This window comes from Leuresthes tenuis, unplaced genomic scaffold (genome assembly GCF_036924035.1).
Source record: "Leuresthes tenuis unplaced genomic scaffold, fLeuTen1.0.hap1 SCAF_8, whole genome shotgun sequence".
Lineage (NCBI taxonomy): Eukaryota > Metazoa > Chordata > Actinopteri > Atheriniformes > Atherinopsidae > Leuresthes > Leuresthes tenuis.
Window position 1 is genome coordinate 15124674 of NW_027325362.1, and position 16669 is coordinate 15141342.

Genomic DNA, 16669 nt, shown 5'->3' on the forward strand with positions numbered 1-16669 from the left:
ATTAACAAATTGCATCACATTTCAATACAAATATACTTATTTCTTACAGAGGGAAAAGTCTGAGAGTTACACCAAAAAATAACCACCTAAATCTGAGCTGTGCTCACTGATCAAGTGAACCGGCAAACCCTTCAACTACATCTAATAATTGTGTGGTCTTGGGAAATAAATGTACCACAAAATAAAATCTTTCTTACATGTCTGCACTATGTCATAGCTAACTGAACCACAGGGGGGAAACAGCCACTGATCTGACTGAGGCTGCTTATGCATAAGAAGCACAGATAGGTGGATGATAGTGAGCCATTACTGTGCTTCTGCAGCAATAGATACTACTTGAACGTAGGAGATCAACCTCAGAAATGTCAGTCTCCTGTGACTACAGCTGTTCAGGATCGACAAATTCACCTTGTCCAATTGTTAAACAGAGTTAAACCAGCAAGGGAGACTTTGGTCTCTGAGTATTTTCAGTTTTCTTTTTTTGTGATTCTAAAGACATCAAAAGATAAATACTGTTTGCTGTTAATAATATATCGGTCTATTACATTAGATTCTGCTTTGATGTGAAACAGATTTATTCCGGAAAACAGATGGCCATGTAAAAACTGGTGTTATGTAAATAATAAGAATTTTGTATTAACTGAGCCAATCTTTAACTGATCTTAGGAAGCCTTCTTGTATTCCTTTCACTGAGTCTGTAGTTAGCTGAACTCTCTGAAATCTTAGCTGTCAGTGTTTACTTTGTGTCAGACAAACCACAGTCAAGAAATCAGGATGTCTGCCACTGATGGCACAGAAACCTCCTGATGAAGATGGGTTGCCATGGGGACTGCTGCCAAGCGGGGGCCCAAACAGTCCTCTAAGGGAGCGAGAGAGAGAGACCCAGCACACTGAAGCAGGTCATTCATCAGTAGAGACAAAAAGAAGGAAACGACAAGACCAGCTTGAAGCATAACAGCCGACCAGATGCACACATACTTGCATGCACAGACCCACACACAACTTAGTTTTGTACAAACACTTACAAACAGTCAGTAGGGGACAGTAAAAAAAAAATAAGAAGAAAAACACATTCACATCAGTCTTTCATGCAGTCATACAAAAAAAAGTCAGAAGTCAGAAGAGTCAAGTTGGCTTGCTTTGTTGCACAGAAAGACTTGGAGCACCACTATGAGTTTACAAGCAAATCAATCTGACGGAAAGGAGAGGAGAATACTGTTTATTGAATGATAACAGTCGAAAACAAGTTGGAATACTGTAACAGAAAGATGATTTATAGGTTTGATGACGGTGCACGTTATTTATTGTAGACCCCCCTCCTCCAAACAACTCTTTCTTCTCACTCGGAACTACTGTTCCCTAAGCATCAAGCAATCAACAAACACAAAACACAGATGGGGCAGCTCATAGTGAAGCGGCTCTTTTATCTGCAGTCAAAGTCATATAAAGTGTCTAATCTCTTGTGCGTGCAAGCCATCCACACATTAGCACACAGAGATGTAATTATAGCGTTATTCTGTGTGTGTTTGCATCTAATTATTGTTATTTACAGTTTCTCTCTTTTTGTGTGCTCTCCTGCGTGTCTGTGTGTGTGTGTGTGTGTGTGTGTGTGTGTGTGTGTGTGTGTGTGCGAATGTGTGTCTCAGGCTTTCAGTGAGTGTGTTTGGGGTTTGTTTACATCAGGACACCCGTTGCCAGGTATTAACTTGAAACTCAAATGAAGGATCTTAAAGAAGGATGAGACACGCCCCCACCTTCAATCTTTTGCCAGGATTTCCTCATCTCCCCCGTAGAGCAGTCACCGCCACACCCTTCTCACCTCCCTGCTCCTCCTTCATACCTCCCGGGTAGATAAACAAGGGAAATCCTCTCTTCTCACCCCATGTTGGCCATTAATGAAAGCAACACCCCTTCAAACACACTTGTTTTGTTGCCGGTATTTGTTTGTGGCAGCAAGAAGCAATATGGTAATCACAAACCGCAAAATACCCCTTTACCTCCCCCACCCCTAACCTTCCATCCTGAGCTGCAACCAGATGCTAGTCCCTGGGGCCAGCTATCAGACGAGCTGCTCTCCACTCCTCCCAGTCTGCTCACCTATGCTTCTTTTTCCCTCCATCCCGCAGTCCTTCCTTCCTCCCGCTCTCCCACAGTGAAAAGACACTAATTACAACCATGGATGAGTAGATTACAGATCTGAAGTGAAGTGGAAGTGGGATAAGGAGAAGTCAAGGGTGGTAGGACGGGGCAACAGGTCGTTAACAGTGATGAATGCAACTCTATTTTCACTGTTATTGTTCACAGCGCCTCTTGCCTCCGCACCACCATTCCCATTCCTTCTTGTTGGTGCCATCCATCACAGGCAGCTCTAACTAACCCTAACTATCTCTAATCATCCCTAATCAGTTCCATTTGTCTTTTTTCTGCCCCTAATGCATCAGTTTTTCAGTATCTCTTTGACTTGCAAAGTTGGAGAGAAAGTATAGAGAGAGGTACGCTCTCGAAACACAAAGCAGAACGCCAAACTATGCAAAATATACTTGTGCAACCTCACTTCTCTGTTATGTGCTTGAGAGAAGAAACACACCATTTGCACATGCAAAGTTTTGAGCTGCAGCAGAACTGCTATGAAAACCTAATTATTTTTACAAAATGTTGTTCTTTTTGTCTCTTGGTAGGTTTAAGAGGAGCCCTTTATCAAAATCAGTGCCCTAGAAAGAGCACTTGCATTAATTCTTCATTTTCTCTTTGTAGTGAAAACTCATTACCCTGTTAGCTTAATGACTGCATAGGAAGTGTTTAAAAACTCCCCACAAAACAACACTCCTCTGCTCATTTAACCAACAGTCTTTTATTAACCCGGTAGCTCTAAAGTTTAATGAGAGCAACCATCTCATCATCTGCTATCCTTTGCTCCTCTGTCCCCTTGCCCTTCTTTCTGTTTGTTCTCGCAGTGGGATGTCACTAATAGATACTTTTCTTGAACAAGTTTTCCCTGAAGTCCTCTCTCCAGAATGAGCACAGCAAACCGCAAAAAAGAAAGAGGGGAAAAGAGGAGACTGACAAGCAAGAGTTTAAGAATACAGAAAAAGAAAAGGGGAGCAATTAATCCTGCCTCCAAGAGAAAAAGAGAGAAGAGAAACCATCTGGGTTAGTGCTCCACCTGAAGGCAGCAGGGATTCACATTAACCTTACTTGTTGGGATCATAAAGACAGACCTTAATAAGCCCCTGTGAGCTTTATGAGCAAGTGCAAAGACACACACGAACCGACTGTGTTTCTCCATCAGTGTGTCTTTTCTCTTTCTCCTGTCCTCCTTAGACACACATGTACAAATGCATGCATGAAATGGCATCAAAACTCTTCCTCTGGGACATGCGGACCTTTTAAGTCCATTAAAGCTGCTGGCGGGAGCAAAGCAAGGCTGTAACCTAACCACTTCATACTTCAACCAGAAGCCGAACGGCGGAGACACACCGCTCTGGATTTAAGACACACCTTAGGAAAAACCTCTGTCTTCTATGGCAGTTCCTAATCCCACATCACCAGTATTAATCTTTAACAAGCACTGAAAGTCTTGAGCAAAGTATCATCTATCAATCAACCACATGCACTATAAAAACTGATTTTTTTTTCAATTTCATGGCACTTGATTGTACATTTGTTGAAGCTGTTAAATGTACAGTGATTCCACACCTGAAAGGTCTATAACAGACCTCTTTTATCCAGCCAAGGATGAACAGAAGTGTAAATACAGACACATAGCGAATCGATTAAGCAATGTTAAACAATGTCTCATTCTCCAGGACGTGGCAGGAAAGCCAGCTCCGGGTTTAGAATAATGACCATGAAGTTAGCCTGGATGAAAAAGCAGAGCTGTGTTAGCACAATACTCTGGCTGCTGGCAGAGCCTGCTGCTCCAGATGGACTAATCACACTTGTTCAAGGCTGTCCGCTGGTCTGGAAGGCCTCGGCCTGCTCTGTGTGGAATTCCAGCTAGACAGACAACTTAGAACTGCTCAGTATTACCAAGCCTTGAGAAGGCCATCCTTGCCCTAAAGTCCTAAAGGCTGGTTTTGGCATAATAATAAGTGACGTGGGGAGATGCAAGGGTAGTTGCAAGGAAGTGACAGATAGATTCAAGATGGTGTTAAACATCAAACAAAGGATAAACACATGTAGGACTGAAACTGGGGTCATTGGCTAGTGGTACCACGATGAGGATAGATGGGAGGGAAATGATTTTTCCATGTCCCGCTGTTTCATTATTCCCAGATGCTCCAGGTAATCTGAACTGAAATGGGATCTGAAATGATCAGCTAGTAACAAGGACAGTGATTATCCCAAAGAAAAGGAAGGAAGAAAAATAAAACGCTGAGCCTTGCTGCAGATGGGAGTCAAAGTTTAGCATTTCTGTGGGACTGCTTACTCTGGGTGAACTCTGGGTGTGTGGTGATGTGTGGGTGTGGTACATGTGTGGGACCTGGTCTGAGAGTGAATCAAAAGCTGTGATATGCGTGTCATGTATTTCATTCACATGATAAACGTGGAGTCCGCTGGCAGTGAGCTTTGGGGACTTGACGTAAAATGACCTGATTCAGTAACGCACACATCATTTCACCTGGAACTGAGCTCAAAATCTTTCACGGTGACGTCGTCCCTAACTTGAGTCATATCAGCTCACTGTCACCAGTTGATTCTCTTGCCGGCAAACCAACACAGAGAAACTCCAGACGACTTGGCAGAAAGGTCCAACAATGTGCAAATAACAGTTAATTTTCTCATAATAAGACCTGACACGCTAATAACTCTCAGTGAGTCTTGCTGTCCCTTCCAGCTAGTGCAACTGAATCCAAATTGTTCTTTAATTGTGTTTAAACCAAATCAAACCAAAGCCAGCCTTCATCAGCCTTACATTTCTAAGCAACGGAGATGGTTTGCATGATAAAAAATAAAAAAAATAGATAAAGAGGAATGGAAAGTGTGCTGACAGATATGAGAAAGTATGCATACATCCGACTGGAAAAAAAGAGGATGTACTTACAGTCGAGACAGGGCAGGGTTCTTCTGAAACAGCAACTCAGGAAGCTGCTGCAGTTGATTACGGTTCAGCCGCCTGTGGCAGGGAAGACGTATGATCAACCAGTGAGCTTGCATGAGTGTCCTTGAGTGTGTAGGCTGTGAACAATTTCTTCTAGCTTCCATAGAATCAGCGTAGCCACAGGCTATTGTGTTTCAGTGTGCTCTAAATGTCACATAAATATCCAACTGAAAGTTCAGGGGAATTAAACTGCTAGTCAGAGACAGTGCCGTAAATTGTCTCTGTACAGAAAATTACAATGCTGCGCCTTGTGGAATTGAGTGTTCTGCTGACTTTTCCAGAACAGCTGAAAAGCAACATTTCCATTTAAATAAGACACATGCATTTACAACATGTGCACATGAAAACGTTTCTGTCCATTTCATTCAAAATGGTGTTTCTCAATAAAGTAAAAAGAGAGGCCCATGAGCAAGTTAAAGTCCAAGCAAACACTGACAGGAATGGCTGAGTCCATGTTAAATAGCGAGTATCCTAGACTTGCAGGCTTTATGCAAATAGAACAAATAAGTCAATGAGGAACAGACTGTTGCTAATTTTTTGGAAACTACAACTCTCTCCTCTCTGAAAAGCTCAATGGAGGCACACAGGACTGAAAAAAGTGGCACAGAAAGGCTGCAAATGTCAAAGGCAGGCCGCTACTATGTCTTCAGACACATATAGACAGATGTTAGGACTTGGGCTCCTTACTGTATAGACTGAGAAGAGTGTTTGGCCAGCTGAGTCTCAGTTCATAATATACATTAATGGTCTGCTGCTGCATTCACATTGAACTCTACCTGCTGGAGGGCCAGTGGATTTTACGCAAAAGAGAAATGAGCCTCTAAATTTCCACATTGGTCTGGTGCAAGGATATGTCTAAGATAGATGGCAAAAGTGGGTTTGAGATCAGACGAAAGCGTCTTTATATGTTAACCACTGCCTGAGAGTGTGAGTCCATAAAGTCATCTGCTGCGCAGGTTTCCATGTGGCTAGCGCAATTGATTTACTAATGAGCTGGTTGAGGTGTGGTTGATTGTGTTTGTCTGTGTGTTTTCCCAGCCGCTTTATAAGCTGTCGAGGAGTCCTGGTGCTGTCCAGATGAGCCAAGGTCTGCGGTGGGGGAGCCCTTTTAAGCCCACACATCCCACTGAGGGCATTCCTGTCAGGCAAAGCTAATAAAAAAATACTCCCAGTCCACAGTGTACCCTCTCACTACCATCCAACCACAATGGATTGACAGAGAAGTGCCTCACTTTTTATACAACTGGTTCCTACTGTTAATGTCATTATCCTCCACTAATACAAATACTGAAAACATATCAGTAGAAGTGTGGGATTTTCATTTCAAGTTCAAGGTAAAAAAAAAAAGAAATAACAATGTATTCAGCCTGTCTACAGAATACCCTTGGGGTTACTCACAGTCTCTCCAGCTCCTTCATGTCATCAAAGGCCCCACGCTCAATCACCGTAATCTGATTCTCCATCAGCTGCCTGCAGAAAAGGACACATGGGTGACTTTGACGATCACTCAAACTTTAACAAGGTATAGGAGGCTTTAGGGGTTTGGATGATGACACTTCTTACAGTATATACTTGAGTTTAGTAAACTCAATACTTCTCTGTCTTTTTTACACACACACACGTGCGCGCACACACACACACACACACAGAGGGGCAGTGGATTGAGGGCACAGCGTGGAATCTTGGCAAAGGGGGCAAGGATAGCAGCCAGGAAAGTTTCCAAGGTGGCTCAGAAAGTGTGAGTCTAGGCTCTAGTGTGGTCCAAAGGGTGTAGCAGTTGGGTGGAGACTAAACGAAAAGTAAGCGGGGTGGTGGGGTGTCAAGCGTGAGGTGAGCTCCACGGTTTTTACAAATCGCATAATCAAAGAAAAGCAGAATGCATGCGTGTGTTCCTTTTGGACAGCACTGAAGAGTATCAAGGTTTTGGGCCCTACATCAAGGCTATTAGTTATACACAAACAAACACAAGCGCACACAAACACACACATGCAGTAACACATCCTTTCCTCACCTATATTGCCAAAGCTAACGCTTAAAAGGAGGTTTGGGTAGTTTTGGAAGTGTTACAATAACACAAAATCAGGAAGGCAAGAAGTGTGTCCAGCGACATTAGAAGCAACAAGAGCCTTCCTTCATTACGTATACAACTGTTCTGTGTTGAAGGCAGCCTCTCATGTCTCCTGTGAGGCCATGGCGAGCTGCAACTCAGCAGTCTGGGCTTCCTCTCCATCGAATATAAATGCTAATCATTGTTCACACTCCACAAACATGGAGAGAAAAGTGCGATTCACCTCAGATCTCTTCCTCATGAATTTAGATGGGAGAGAAAAAAAAAACTATGATGAGCACTTTTGAATTGAGAAAACTTTTTTTGCAGAAAGCCTGGGGACATATAACCCTCAATCTCTCCCATGTCTTTCAATCTGTTTTCTCCCCTTTTTCATTTTGCTTTCTCTCAGATACATACTCTCTGGTCCTTTAGAACAGCCATGTATCCAGTATCAAAAGAAAAGGGCAAATCAGCTGCGTTGATTCAAGGCTGACGGAATAGATGGCAGCTGACTGTAAAGATAAACCTCTGTTCCTGTTTAGTTTTTGTCCTTCTGAGGGTTGCCCAGAGGTCAGCAGGATCAGAGGTCATCCTGCTGTTAGTTTTAATACTGTTGCCACACAGAAGCACTGCACAAAGTCTCACACCAACAGCTTGTTAATCCTGCATTAAATACATGGTTGGCTAAAAATTTTAAACAGCAATTGGTGTGTGTGTGTGCATGTGTGTGTGTATAAGTATAAGTGCAGTAGAGGCGGTGTGGGAGAATCACACGCTTGCGCTTGGGAAGTTCTGTCTTTAGTACTCCTGCAAGAAGCTGTTTCCTTTTTACTTGCGAGTGACAAGCTGGCGACATGAAGGCATTTAACCTCTAGATGGGGTGTGGAAGGTGGTGCAGAAAAGTAGGCAAACAACGAGAGGGGATTCAGAGTGGTGGGACCCCAGCGAGGAAAAGAAGGGGAGGACAGGGGGATGGGTGAGTCGCGATGAGGCTTGAAAATAGTCAAGCTTTGCTGGGTAGTAGGAATTATGTCCAGCTCGTGTTACATTTCAAACATGTTGGAGTCTATGCAGCTTCCCCTTGCGCTGAGTTTTTAACACCTATGGCTCTACTCACAAGTGTGTGCATAAATATGTACGCATACAGACACTTTTACAACTACTTTATTACCTACAATCACAAGTGCTGCTTAATTTCACCACGGAGGGAGTCAATGACTTCACCTGAATGTGTTAACTGTGCTGAGAGCCTTTTTAGAAGCAGTGCTTGTGTGCACCAAACATGTGGAGGTGTGGGAACAGAAGTAAAGAGAGTGTGTGTGTGTCTAAGGGATAATGAGTGCAACTACAACAGACAGAATACAGTGAGAGACAAGTCCATTAAATTGCTAGCTGCAGTAACTCAGCAGCTTAATGTACTCCTGAGTGGGACTCTTGACAAATGCATTGCCACTTCACTGGGTTTGTGCTAATTTCAGCAGCAAATATGTAGAACAGCAAGCTGGAAGGTTACATACAGCTCAGGTATGCATGGATAGATAAACTCAGACAATGACATGCTCCACACATGCAAAGATTTCCTCATGACACATGAACAAGAAGGCAAGTACTTACAGAACTCTGAGGTACTTCAGTCCAGCAAAGTCACTCTTAGTGATGCGTGTGAGGTTATTTCCATTCAGCTCCCTGCAAAGATAGACACGCAAACATTGATCAATAATTCATCTTTTTTTCCCCTCTGGACCTGTTCAGCCTGATGACTAAAGAAGCAGATGGTGGCATGGAGGCATCTTTGTCTACTGATACCTGAGCCACAACTTTTACTTTTACTATTACTTAACACAATATATAACTGCACAATTCAGGCATTCATGGCACACACACACACAACACAGTGATTACAGCTCATCAGAAAAGTATAGCCTAATACATGTAAAATATATGTCGTGAATGTCCTTAAACGTCTGTTTTTCTAAAAAATGCAAATTGCTGTGATGTTAAATGTAAAACACTCTGCTGGGCAGAATCAGGAAGGTTATGTTGAAGGGAAGTTCAAGCTCAGTTCTAACTCCACTGGGAGACATTAAGAAGTCCTATTAAAATGGAAGCCACATTTGAGCTGCCTGTTTGCCTCTATTCCAGCCCTCTCCCACCAACACACACAAACCCCCGCCTCCCCATTCCTCCCCTCTCTGTCTGCCATGTCCTTCTACAATTGCTGGGGATTAACAGGAGCCAGCAGAGGGGATTTGGGTAGGGCCGCAAGGCCAGAAAGCTAAGTGCTGTGGATATAATGGGAGCAGGCTCCCTGCTGAGAGCTGGCCATCAGCACAAAAGAAGGAACAGACAAAATAACTGGGAAACAAAGGCCTTAAATTAAATAAGTTCTCTAGTTGTATTTTACTCTAAGTTGCATGCTGAACTTGACTGTGGCATAAATGTAAGAGGCCCTTTTTCTGTCCTTTGTGGCTGCAGAAGAATCTCAGCAGCAGATTGGATTCTCACAGAGAGAAAACAAAGCAGCAGTAAACCAAGCAAACCATGCAAACTATACACGCTAGAGTGCAATGAGGTGAACAATATTCTGCAGTCTTTCTTTAACACACTCTCAGTATCATGTGTCCACCCTACCCTGAACCTCCAAAAAACTTCTATCCCAAAGCAAAACAAAAAAAAAAAAAAAAAACTGGCTCTGAAATGACACGGAAAGCATGGGTCTCTCTCCCTCAGTCGCTCTCTCGCCTAATGACCACTCGAGGGACTGTAGCGCTATGCAGTACGAAAGAGAACGGTCATTACAGACAGATGGTGCACGTGTGTGCGTGCATGCAACCATATGTGTGTATACACAGGTGCATTGACAGGCCGAGCGTCACAGCCACGGGAAAATAAATAATGGACTGGGCTTCATTAGCCTGGGCTCTGATACACACACATGTGGTGCTCATTACAGGTGCTTACGTAGATACACACATATACCCACACACTCCTCTGGATTTTCAATGTCTTATCTTCAGGGTGGTCACAACTGATGAGACCCAGAGGACATTAACAAGGAGGAAGATAGAAGATGCGGACGGGGAGATAGATGGTTAAAATGAGGGGTAGCACGAGGTATGCGTGGAAAAATGATTAACACATAAACAGCTGAAACATTCTTCTGCAATACTTTGGTCTGTTGCTGCAAATGCTCTGGAGTTGACTTTTTAAAGCCGCTATGCAAGAGCATTTAATCATTTTGTGTTGGTTGAAATTAGGTGACTCAACAAAATGGGCTGTTCCAGGAAAGTATTATCTTAAAGCATGCACCTGTTCAGAAAGGCAGTGACCTTTGGCCATTGCTCAAATGCCTTTAGCAGTCTATGATGGTTTATATAGTCATAGTTCATAAGTCTATGGATTCATATAGATTACACACGCAAATGCATACCTTTCCGAATGGCGTTTTGCAAACTTTGTAACTATCAAATTTCTCAGGTTGTGCAGGTGTTCTTTTGCTCTGAATGATAGAAAGTGACTTGGATTCAAATAAATCTGAAGAACAAAGGGACTTTTGTATGAGAATGAAGGCGCAAGGACACTGACATGCAGAAGTGGGATACAAATTATATGGGAACAGATACGGTATAACCTCAGCGGTGTTTGTCTCTGTTGACCCCACATCTAAACAGTGCAAAGTATGGCAAAGTCATTAATCAAAGGAAAAATCTGCTGTTTATTAGCTACAGTATCAGTCACTGCTGTTTTTTCCTAATCAAAAAAAGCTATGCGATGACTTTTGGCACCGCAGTAAAGGCACGTTAACTCATTTCGTAGACAGATGTTTTGTAACACTGACTCTGGGCAGGTTTTCACATTAAAGCACAGCAGTATTACTTTAAAAGCTGAAAATTATTAGGTATCGTTCTGAATTCCTACAGCAAAGGATTTCCACCTCCAACTGCTTCAGTCAAATCCATTCCATCCTTTGGAAAACTCTGGAAGAATTCCCACTGCTGACACATTTCCTACGGAGAAAGTGGATTTATGACATCACTATCTAATCCCTCTTCATCTTCCATCCCAAGTTGATTGATGCTTGAAAGTATTTCCTGGTGCACCTTCCCCCGGGTGGACACACGGCAGCTCAACTCTACCACTCCACATCTCTATAATTCAAAGGGCCTCGGAACACTGCTACAATACTCAAAAAGTCATTACATTTATTTCTGCCAGCTGCTGGGGTCCCTCTGCAGAGCTTGTGTCAGACCTGTTTCAAATTGAGCAACGGTACATGAAATGAAAGACTAGACTAGAGGGAGAATAAGCTAACACAGTGGCTCACTCAGAGAAGAGTAGTTAAGAAGATACAAATATCCATGTGTGCTCTGACCATAACAATATACTTTATTAAGGAATGTACTCAAACACACCTACTGGCATGTACAAAAACAGCGATTGTGGCATAGGAGAAAGTGGGTTAACGTAGGCTAACGGACAACTCTCCCAGCAGAATAAAGCAGACCACTCTATTTAGAGTTCAAACATCTCAACGGTTTCATTAAGGTTAGGGAAGGTCACTGAAAAGGTCTTCTTTTTCTGCTGCGCACAGAAAACTGTGTGCGTGTGTGTGTGACTCAACAGTGACTCACTTAAAAGTGGTTTCTTGCTTGGAGGCACAGAGCAAATGCAAAACCTACTCTTAAGATGTGGAAAAAAAATGATCAAGGCTGCTAACAGTTTTGATGATTATAACAATTCACAACCCAAACTCATAACATAATGTTTAATAGCTACATTGGTTCACAGGGAACAATATAATAAATGGCTCAAACATTGTTCAGTAACATGTTTTCCTGAGTCATTTTCCCCATAGGGTGCTGCTTAGGTCGAACTGTATAATGACGTCTCGATATGTCCATCACAATGTCAGCATTCAGTGTCTTGCTGCATGATGACATACATGGTAGACACTGTTGATTTCCCCGAAAAAACACCTATAAGGGAGAGGTGTTAGTTTGCCTTATCCGAGAACCGAGTTCAAGAGCCATCCCACACAGGCCTTTCCCTTTTTTTCTGTTTCACTCTCATATGTGACTTATTAGGGTTAGGCACTGAAAGCACATGCTTACACGAAACAACCAGCCACACATACATTACCTTTAAAGAAAAAAGAAAAAGAAAAAGTCTCACAATAGAGAATGATACTTCTGTGTTTTGGACATGTGGATAAAAGTACTATTACATGTTTTTTAGGTGAGACGAGGCTCATATTCAAGCAAGAACAACCTAAAACAGCTAAATAATCCTTTCTACTTAAGGCAGCTTTGGAAATCTGTGTAACGCTCTCTTTTCCTTTTCAAATTTAGACTGAATTTGAAACGAGGCCCAAAAAGAAAATATTTTGACAATGAATTTTGTTCCATTCTTCTATGAATTCTACACATTCAGGTGCTTATTTATTTATTTATTTATTTTGGATAGTAGTCATTCTGTATCACTGTTGGCAGCGCCATAGGGCCATTTGTCCTGAACAGCTTTAGCCTGGCAGGGAAGACCGAAAGCCAGCTGATTGAGGAGCGGTAGCATGGTGTTGTCCAAACTCCACTCTGTGGAAACAATCTGATTATCAGAACCCCGAAGACCTACAACCTAAAACATGGATGCTTGTTAACTACAGTTACAGCTCGATAATGCTATTTGAACAGACCAGCTAGTGCTCACCCTGATGAATGAACTGGTTCAGAAGCTGTAAACAAGCTAAACACGGCTCCTCCTGCAGATTGAACAGCATATGGAGGCGACAGCCGTGAAACATGCAGGTGGAGAGGAAGAAAGGAGGGAAAAGGTAGAGTCGGATAGAGACAGACTGAAGAGAGATAATCTGACAGGGTTGTTAGCTGTCTGAAAGTGACGGTGTGAAGCAGTGTGGTAGAGTGTTGCGAGTAGCCAGGGAGCTGTGAATAGCTGACAGACTGTCTGGCAAATGTCAATGGAGGGACGAAGCCTCAAGGGCTGGTGCTAGTAGACTAAGAGGAGAAAGTGGACTAAATACCGGGAAGAAAGTAAGAAAGAAAGAAAGAAAGAAAGAAAGAAAGAAAGAAAGCAAGAAAGAAAGCAAGAAAGAAAGCCACCATGATCAAAATAACACATTCTTAAACCCAACTGGAACACTTCTATCCACACTAAGAGGTCAGATTTCTGCTCAGCTTCAACAAAACATTCCCTCACCATTGAAATGTGGCTTTCAGACAAGCAGTTAATGCCCTCAACTCCCTCAACTGTACATTTTTACTGTGTGAGCGTCTGCCATCGTGTAGGTGCGCTACAGTGCATAAAGACTGTGCGAGTGTGTTTTCCCAGCTCCTGGGCTCCTCAAGGGCTATTTACAGTTTTCATTCTGCTCAGTCAGGCCTCAGGAGCAAGATTACTGATAGGAAAGTTAAACATCAAGTAGATCTCACACAGGCAATGCCCAAAAACACATACACTGCTCCTTCTCAGAGCCTTGACGAGTGTGGGGTCTCCTGCATCCTGTAGAGCCCATCTCCTTGTATAAACAGGTTAAAGTATGTACATTTCTAAGAAGTATGAAAACTACAACATATAGCAAGAAAGCATGAAAAGCAGGATAAGGAGCCATGGAAGAGACAAAACACGCATACAACACAGACACTTTATAAAACATAGATGACTCTTTTAAGTTGATGTGAATCAATTAAACATCTGTGCCAATGTGTGTTACTGCTCCACGATGGAAAAAGAACACACAGAGGACTGTAGCAGAGGCTGTGACTGAAGGGTCTTTCATGGTTTATACTGTATCTGCGGTTAGTTCAGCAACAGACTCGGAGGTTCTGTTTTGGCTTTACATCATGTTTGAAGGCGTTCAGACTCTATGGATGTTCATTTTGACTAAAGAGTGCAAAGAGTACAGTTATTGCAAACAGAGGACTAAAAAGATGTTTGCCTCACAGATGTGCATTGAATCTGTCCCTCCGTACCTACAAGTGAAGACTGAAACTCTATACACATACTGTCTCACATATCTGCTAATCGACAAAACTGTAACCCTGAGATGATTAAGTGATTAACAAATCAAAAGCTAATCATTTCATTTGGTGAGCTTTAGGTGGATTAATTTAGCATTTTCCTATGTTCTTGGTCATATCTGATATTTTACAGATAAAACATATTGGGTTGAGCAGTTGAATCATTGGGATAATACACTGATCTTTGGATTTTCATTGTTTTCCTTACAAGTTCAATCTTTGAAAATTAAAAACTTAATAACTGTTAACTCAAGAGTACACTGATTTGATAAGTACGCAGAGCAAAAAAAAATACACCCCAAGTTCATGTGGAATGGAGCCGATACTTTGCTTTGGAATTCGTCTCAAACAGAAGCACCGTGCGTGTCATGAAACGTGGCTTACGACGGCATGTCTCCGGTGTCAGACGATTGTTCACGGACGTGCGTTCTAACACACATGCATCACTCTGCCTCTTCACCAGTAAGGTTGAAAGCAAAGCAGGCCTTCTGAGAGATGAAAGACGATCTAGGTGGATTCTCAAAATCTGATTTTCACAGTCTCCTGAAATACAAGCACACTTAGACAGGCGTGCAAAGCACTCACATGTCCGCATGCACATACATCATACTGTATATATGTGTGTCTGGCAGGCACATGTGAAAAAAATAAGGTCTTGAAAAGTGTTTTTTTTTTTTTTTCGTTTTTTTTTGACAACACACACACTGTTGATCGGGTTGTTTCTTAGTTCTCTTGGGTGCAATCAAACACATCCCTAGAGACGCTGCACTCATCTGGAGAGCAGGCCTGTAGTGTGTATAGACACATGGCAGCTGGCTTTGACGCTTAGCGGTCAGCCATCTTTCTGTTTAAACAAGCAACACTCCGACTGTACATGTACGTTAAGTGTAAAAAGGTGACTAAGTGCTTTGGTCAAATGAAAAATGAAAACAGCGGCGTAATGTAGAATGAACTGCGACCTGCAAGTGTTACCTGCATGTTGCCCGGCACTTTGACAGGCAGAAGAAAAGGCAGCTATCACATGATAGTAGATTTGAATAATGAGAGGAGACCGCAGCTGCGTTGCACAGACAGTAAATTGAACTGACTGAGTCCCAAGCCTAAAATTTCACAATGCTCCACTGTGCATAAACATTCTCTGAATGATCTTCATTCCAGGCAGTATTACTCCTCGCAGGATTGTCAGCCTTGAGGATGGATATATTAGACTGTAAAAAAGGCCTAAATGAAATTCAATCTGCCCCAGGGCGAGACCTATCTTGCCCTTTATAATGAATAACATAATCCTGTTTATTCATTTATTACCTTCGTGGGTGAGTTAAACCACTCGATCCTCTGTGTAGTAATCCTTTCACCAGTGATTACAACTTGAGCTACTATGCCAGCCTTGATTTTTTTGTCTTTCCCATCTTGTTCCTACCACCTCAGTCACGTAATCAGAGCTGGCAAGTAACGGACAGGCTGTGTTCAGTCACTTCAAGGGAAATTATGGATCAGGTGGCCGGTGAGTTGTCAGTTGCACCAGCTATGTGCTTGTGCCAAAAGCACTGCAGGCATGCCCTGGCACAAGCACACACACCTCCCGCCTCCTTCTTTGAAATACATAGTTATCAAAGCAACTGAGCCCCTCATCTTCAACCACTGCTAACCCCCCTGTGTTTTCATCCAACATTACTTATTCACTGAATGCAGACGAATACACATATGGAGACCCATGATCAAGTTTATGAAAAAAACAAAAGAGAATACATGCATATGGTGAGCAGCCTCCACCTCCTCTGTTCTCGTCTGTTCTGGAGGAGCTCCAACATGCCTCAGTACAAGGTATTTTCTGGCAGATAATAACTGGCTTTTTGCAATTACATGAAGGCACTCACAACTCCTCCCCTTTCTGCAAATCAACTCATTCACAGATGAGACACGCGTTTAATTCAGACAGCAGGGCTGTTAAGAAGACAAAACAAGCATATAAAAAGGTTGGAGTTTAGTTTGAAATATGTCCCACAAATGACTTCACAACGCTTACAAAAGTAAGTCACTTCAATAAGCCCTACAGATCATCTCTCCGAGGAGATTCTTACATCAGTGTGGTCACCGTTTTTATGTGATATTTGCCAGAGGAGATGAACGAAAAACCCTGGTATACGAGGCAGAGGAGAGGCAAGAAAAAACAGTGGCACACGATGGATGCAGAGTGGACACAGAGGGGGAGGAAGCGGCCAGTGGCCCGTACACGGCAGGGTGTGATTTTAACACATGGAGCTCACAGTCTCATTACAGGCTTCGGTCTAAAGAGCGCAGGGGTCAGACCTGATCCAAACCCACACTGACAAGTGCAAATGGGATTCTGCTGTCTGTCTCAACAGCCTCCATGCACACACCCCACACCCACACACACACTTTCCCCAAAAAACAGCCCCCCTCCTTCTCTAACACACACACTAAAGCATCACCTTGTTTACACAGGCACAAACACACGCATCCATT

General features: G+C 42.7%; 2 protein-coding genes across 5 annotated transcripts in view; one reads left to right on the forward strand and one right to left on the reverse strand.

Moving 5' to 3' along the window:
- hps1 (HPS1 biogenesis of lysosomal organelles complex 3 subunit 1) overlaps nucleotides 1–16669 on the forward strand; it is a 289252-nt gene that overhangs the window by 122480 nt on the left and 150103 nt on the right. The window lies entirely within an intron of this gene.
- slit1a (slit homolog 1a (Drosophila)) overlaps nucleotides 1–16669 on the reverse strand; it is an 86330-nt gene that overhangs the window by 67117 nt on the left and 2544 nt on the right. For all 4 annotated transcript variants that reach the window (XM_072391008.1, XM_072391006.1, XM_072391005.1 and 1 more), the window contains exons 2-4: nucleotides 8766–8837; nucleotides 6500–6571; nucleotides 5045–5116 (exon numbers count right to left, since the gene is read on the reverse strand). In XM_072391008.1, coding sequence (XP_072247109.1) covers nucleotides 5045–5116; nucleotides 6500–6571; nucleotides 8766–8837 — 216 coding nt within the window. The remainder of the gene's footprint in view (nucleotides 1–5044; nucleotides 5117–6499; nucleotides 6572–8765; nucleotides 8838–16669) is intronic.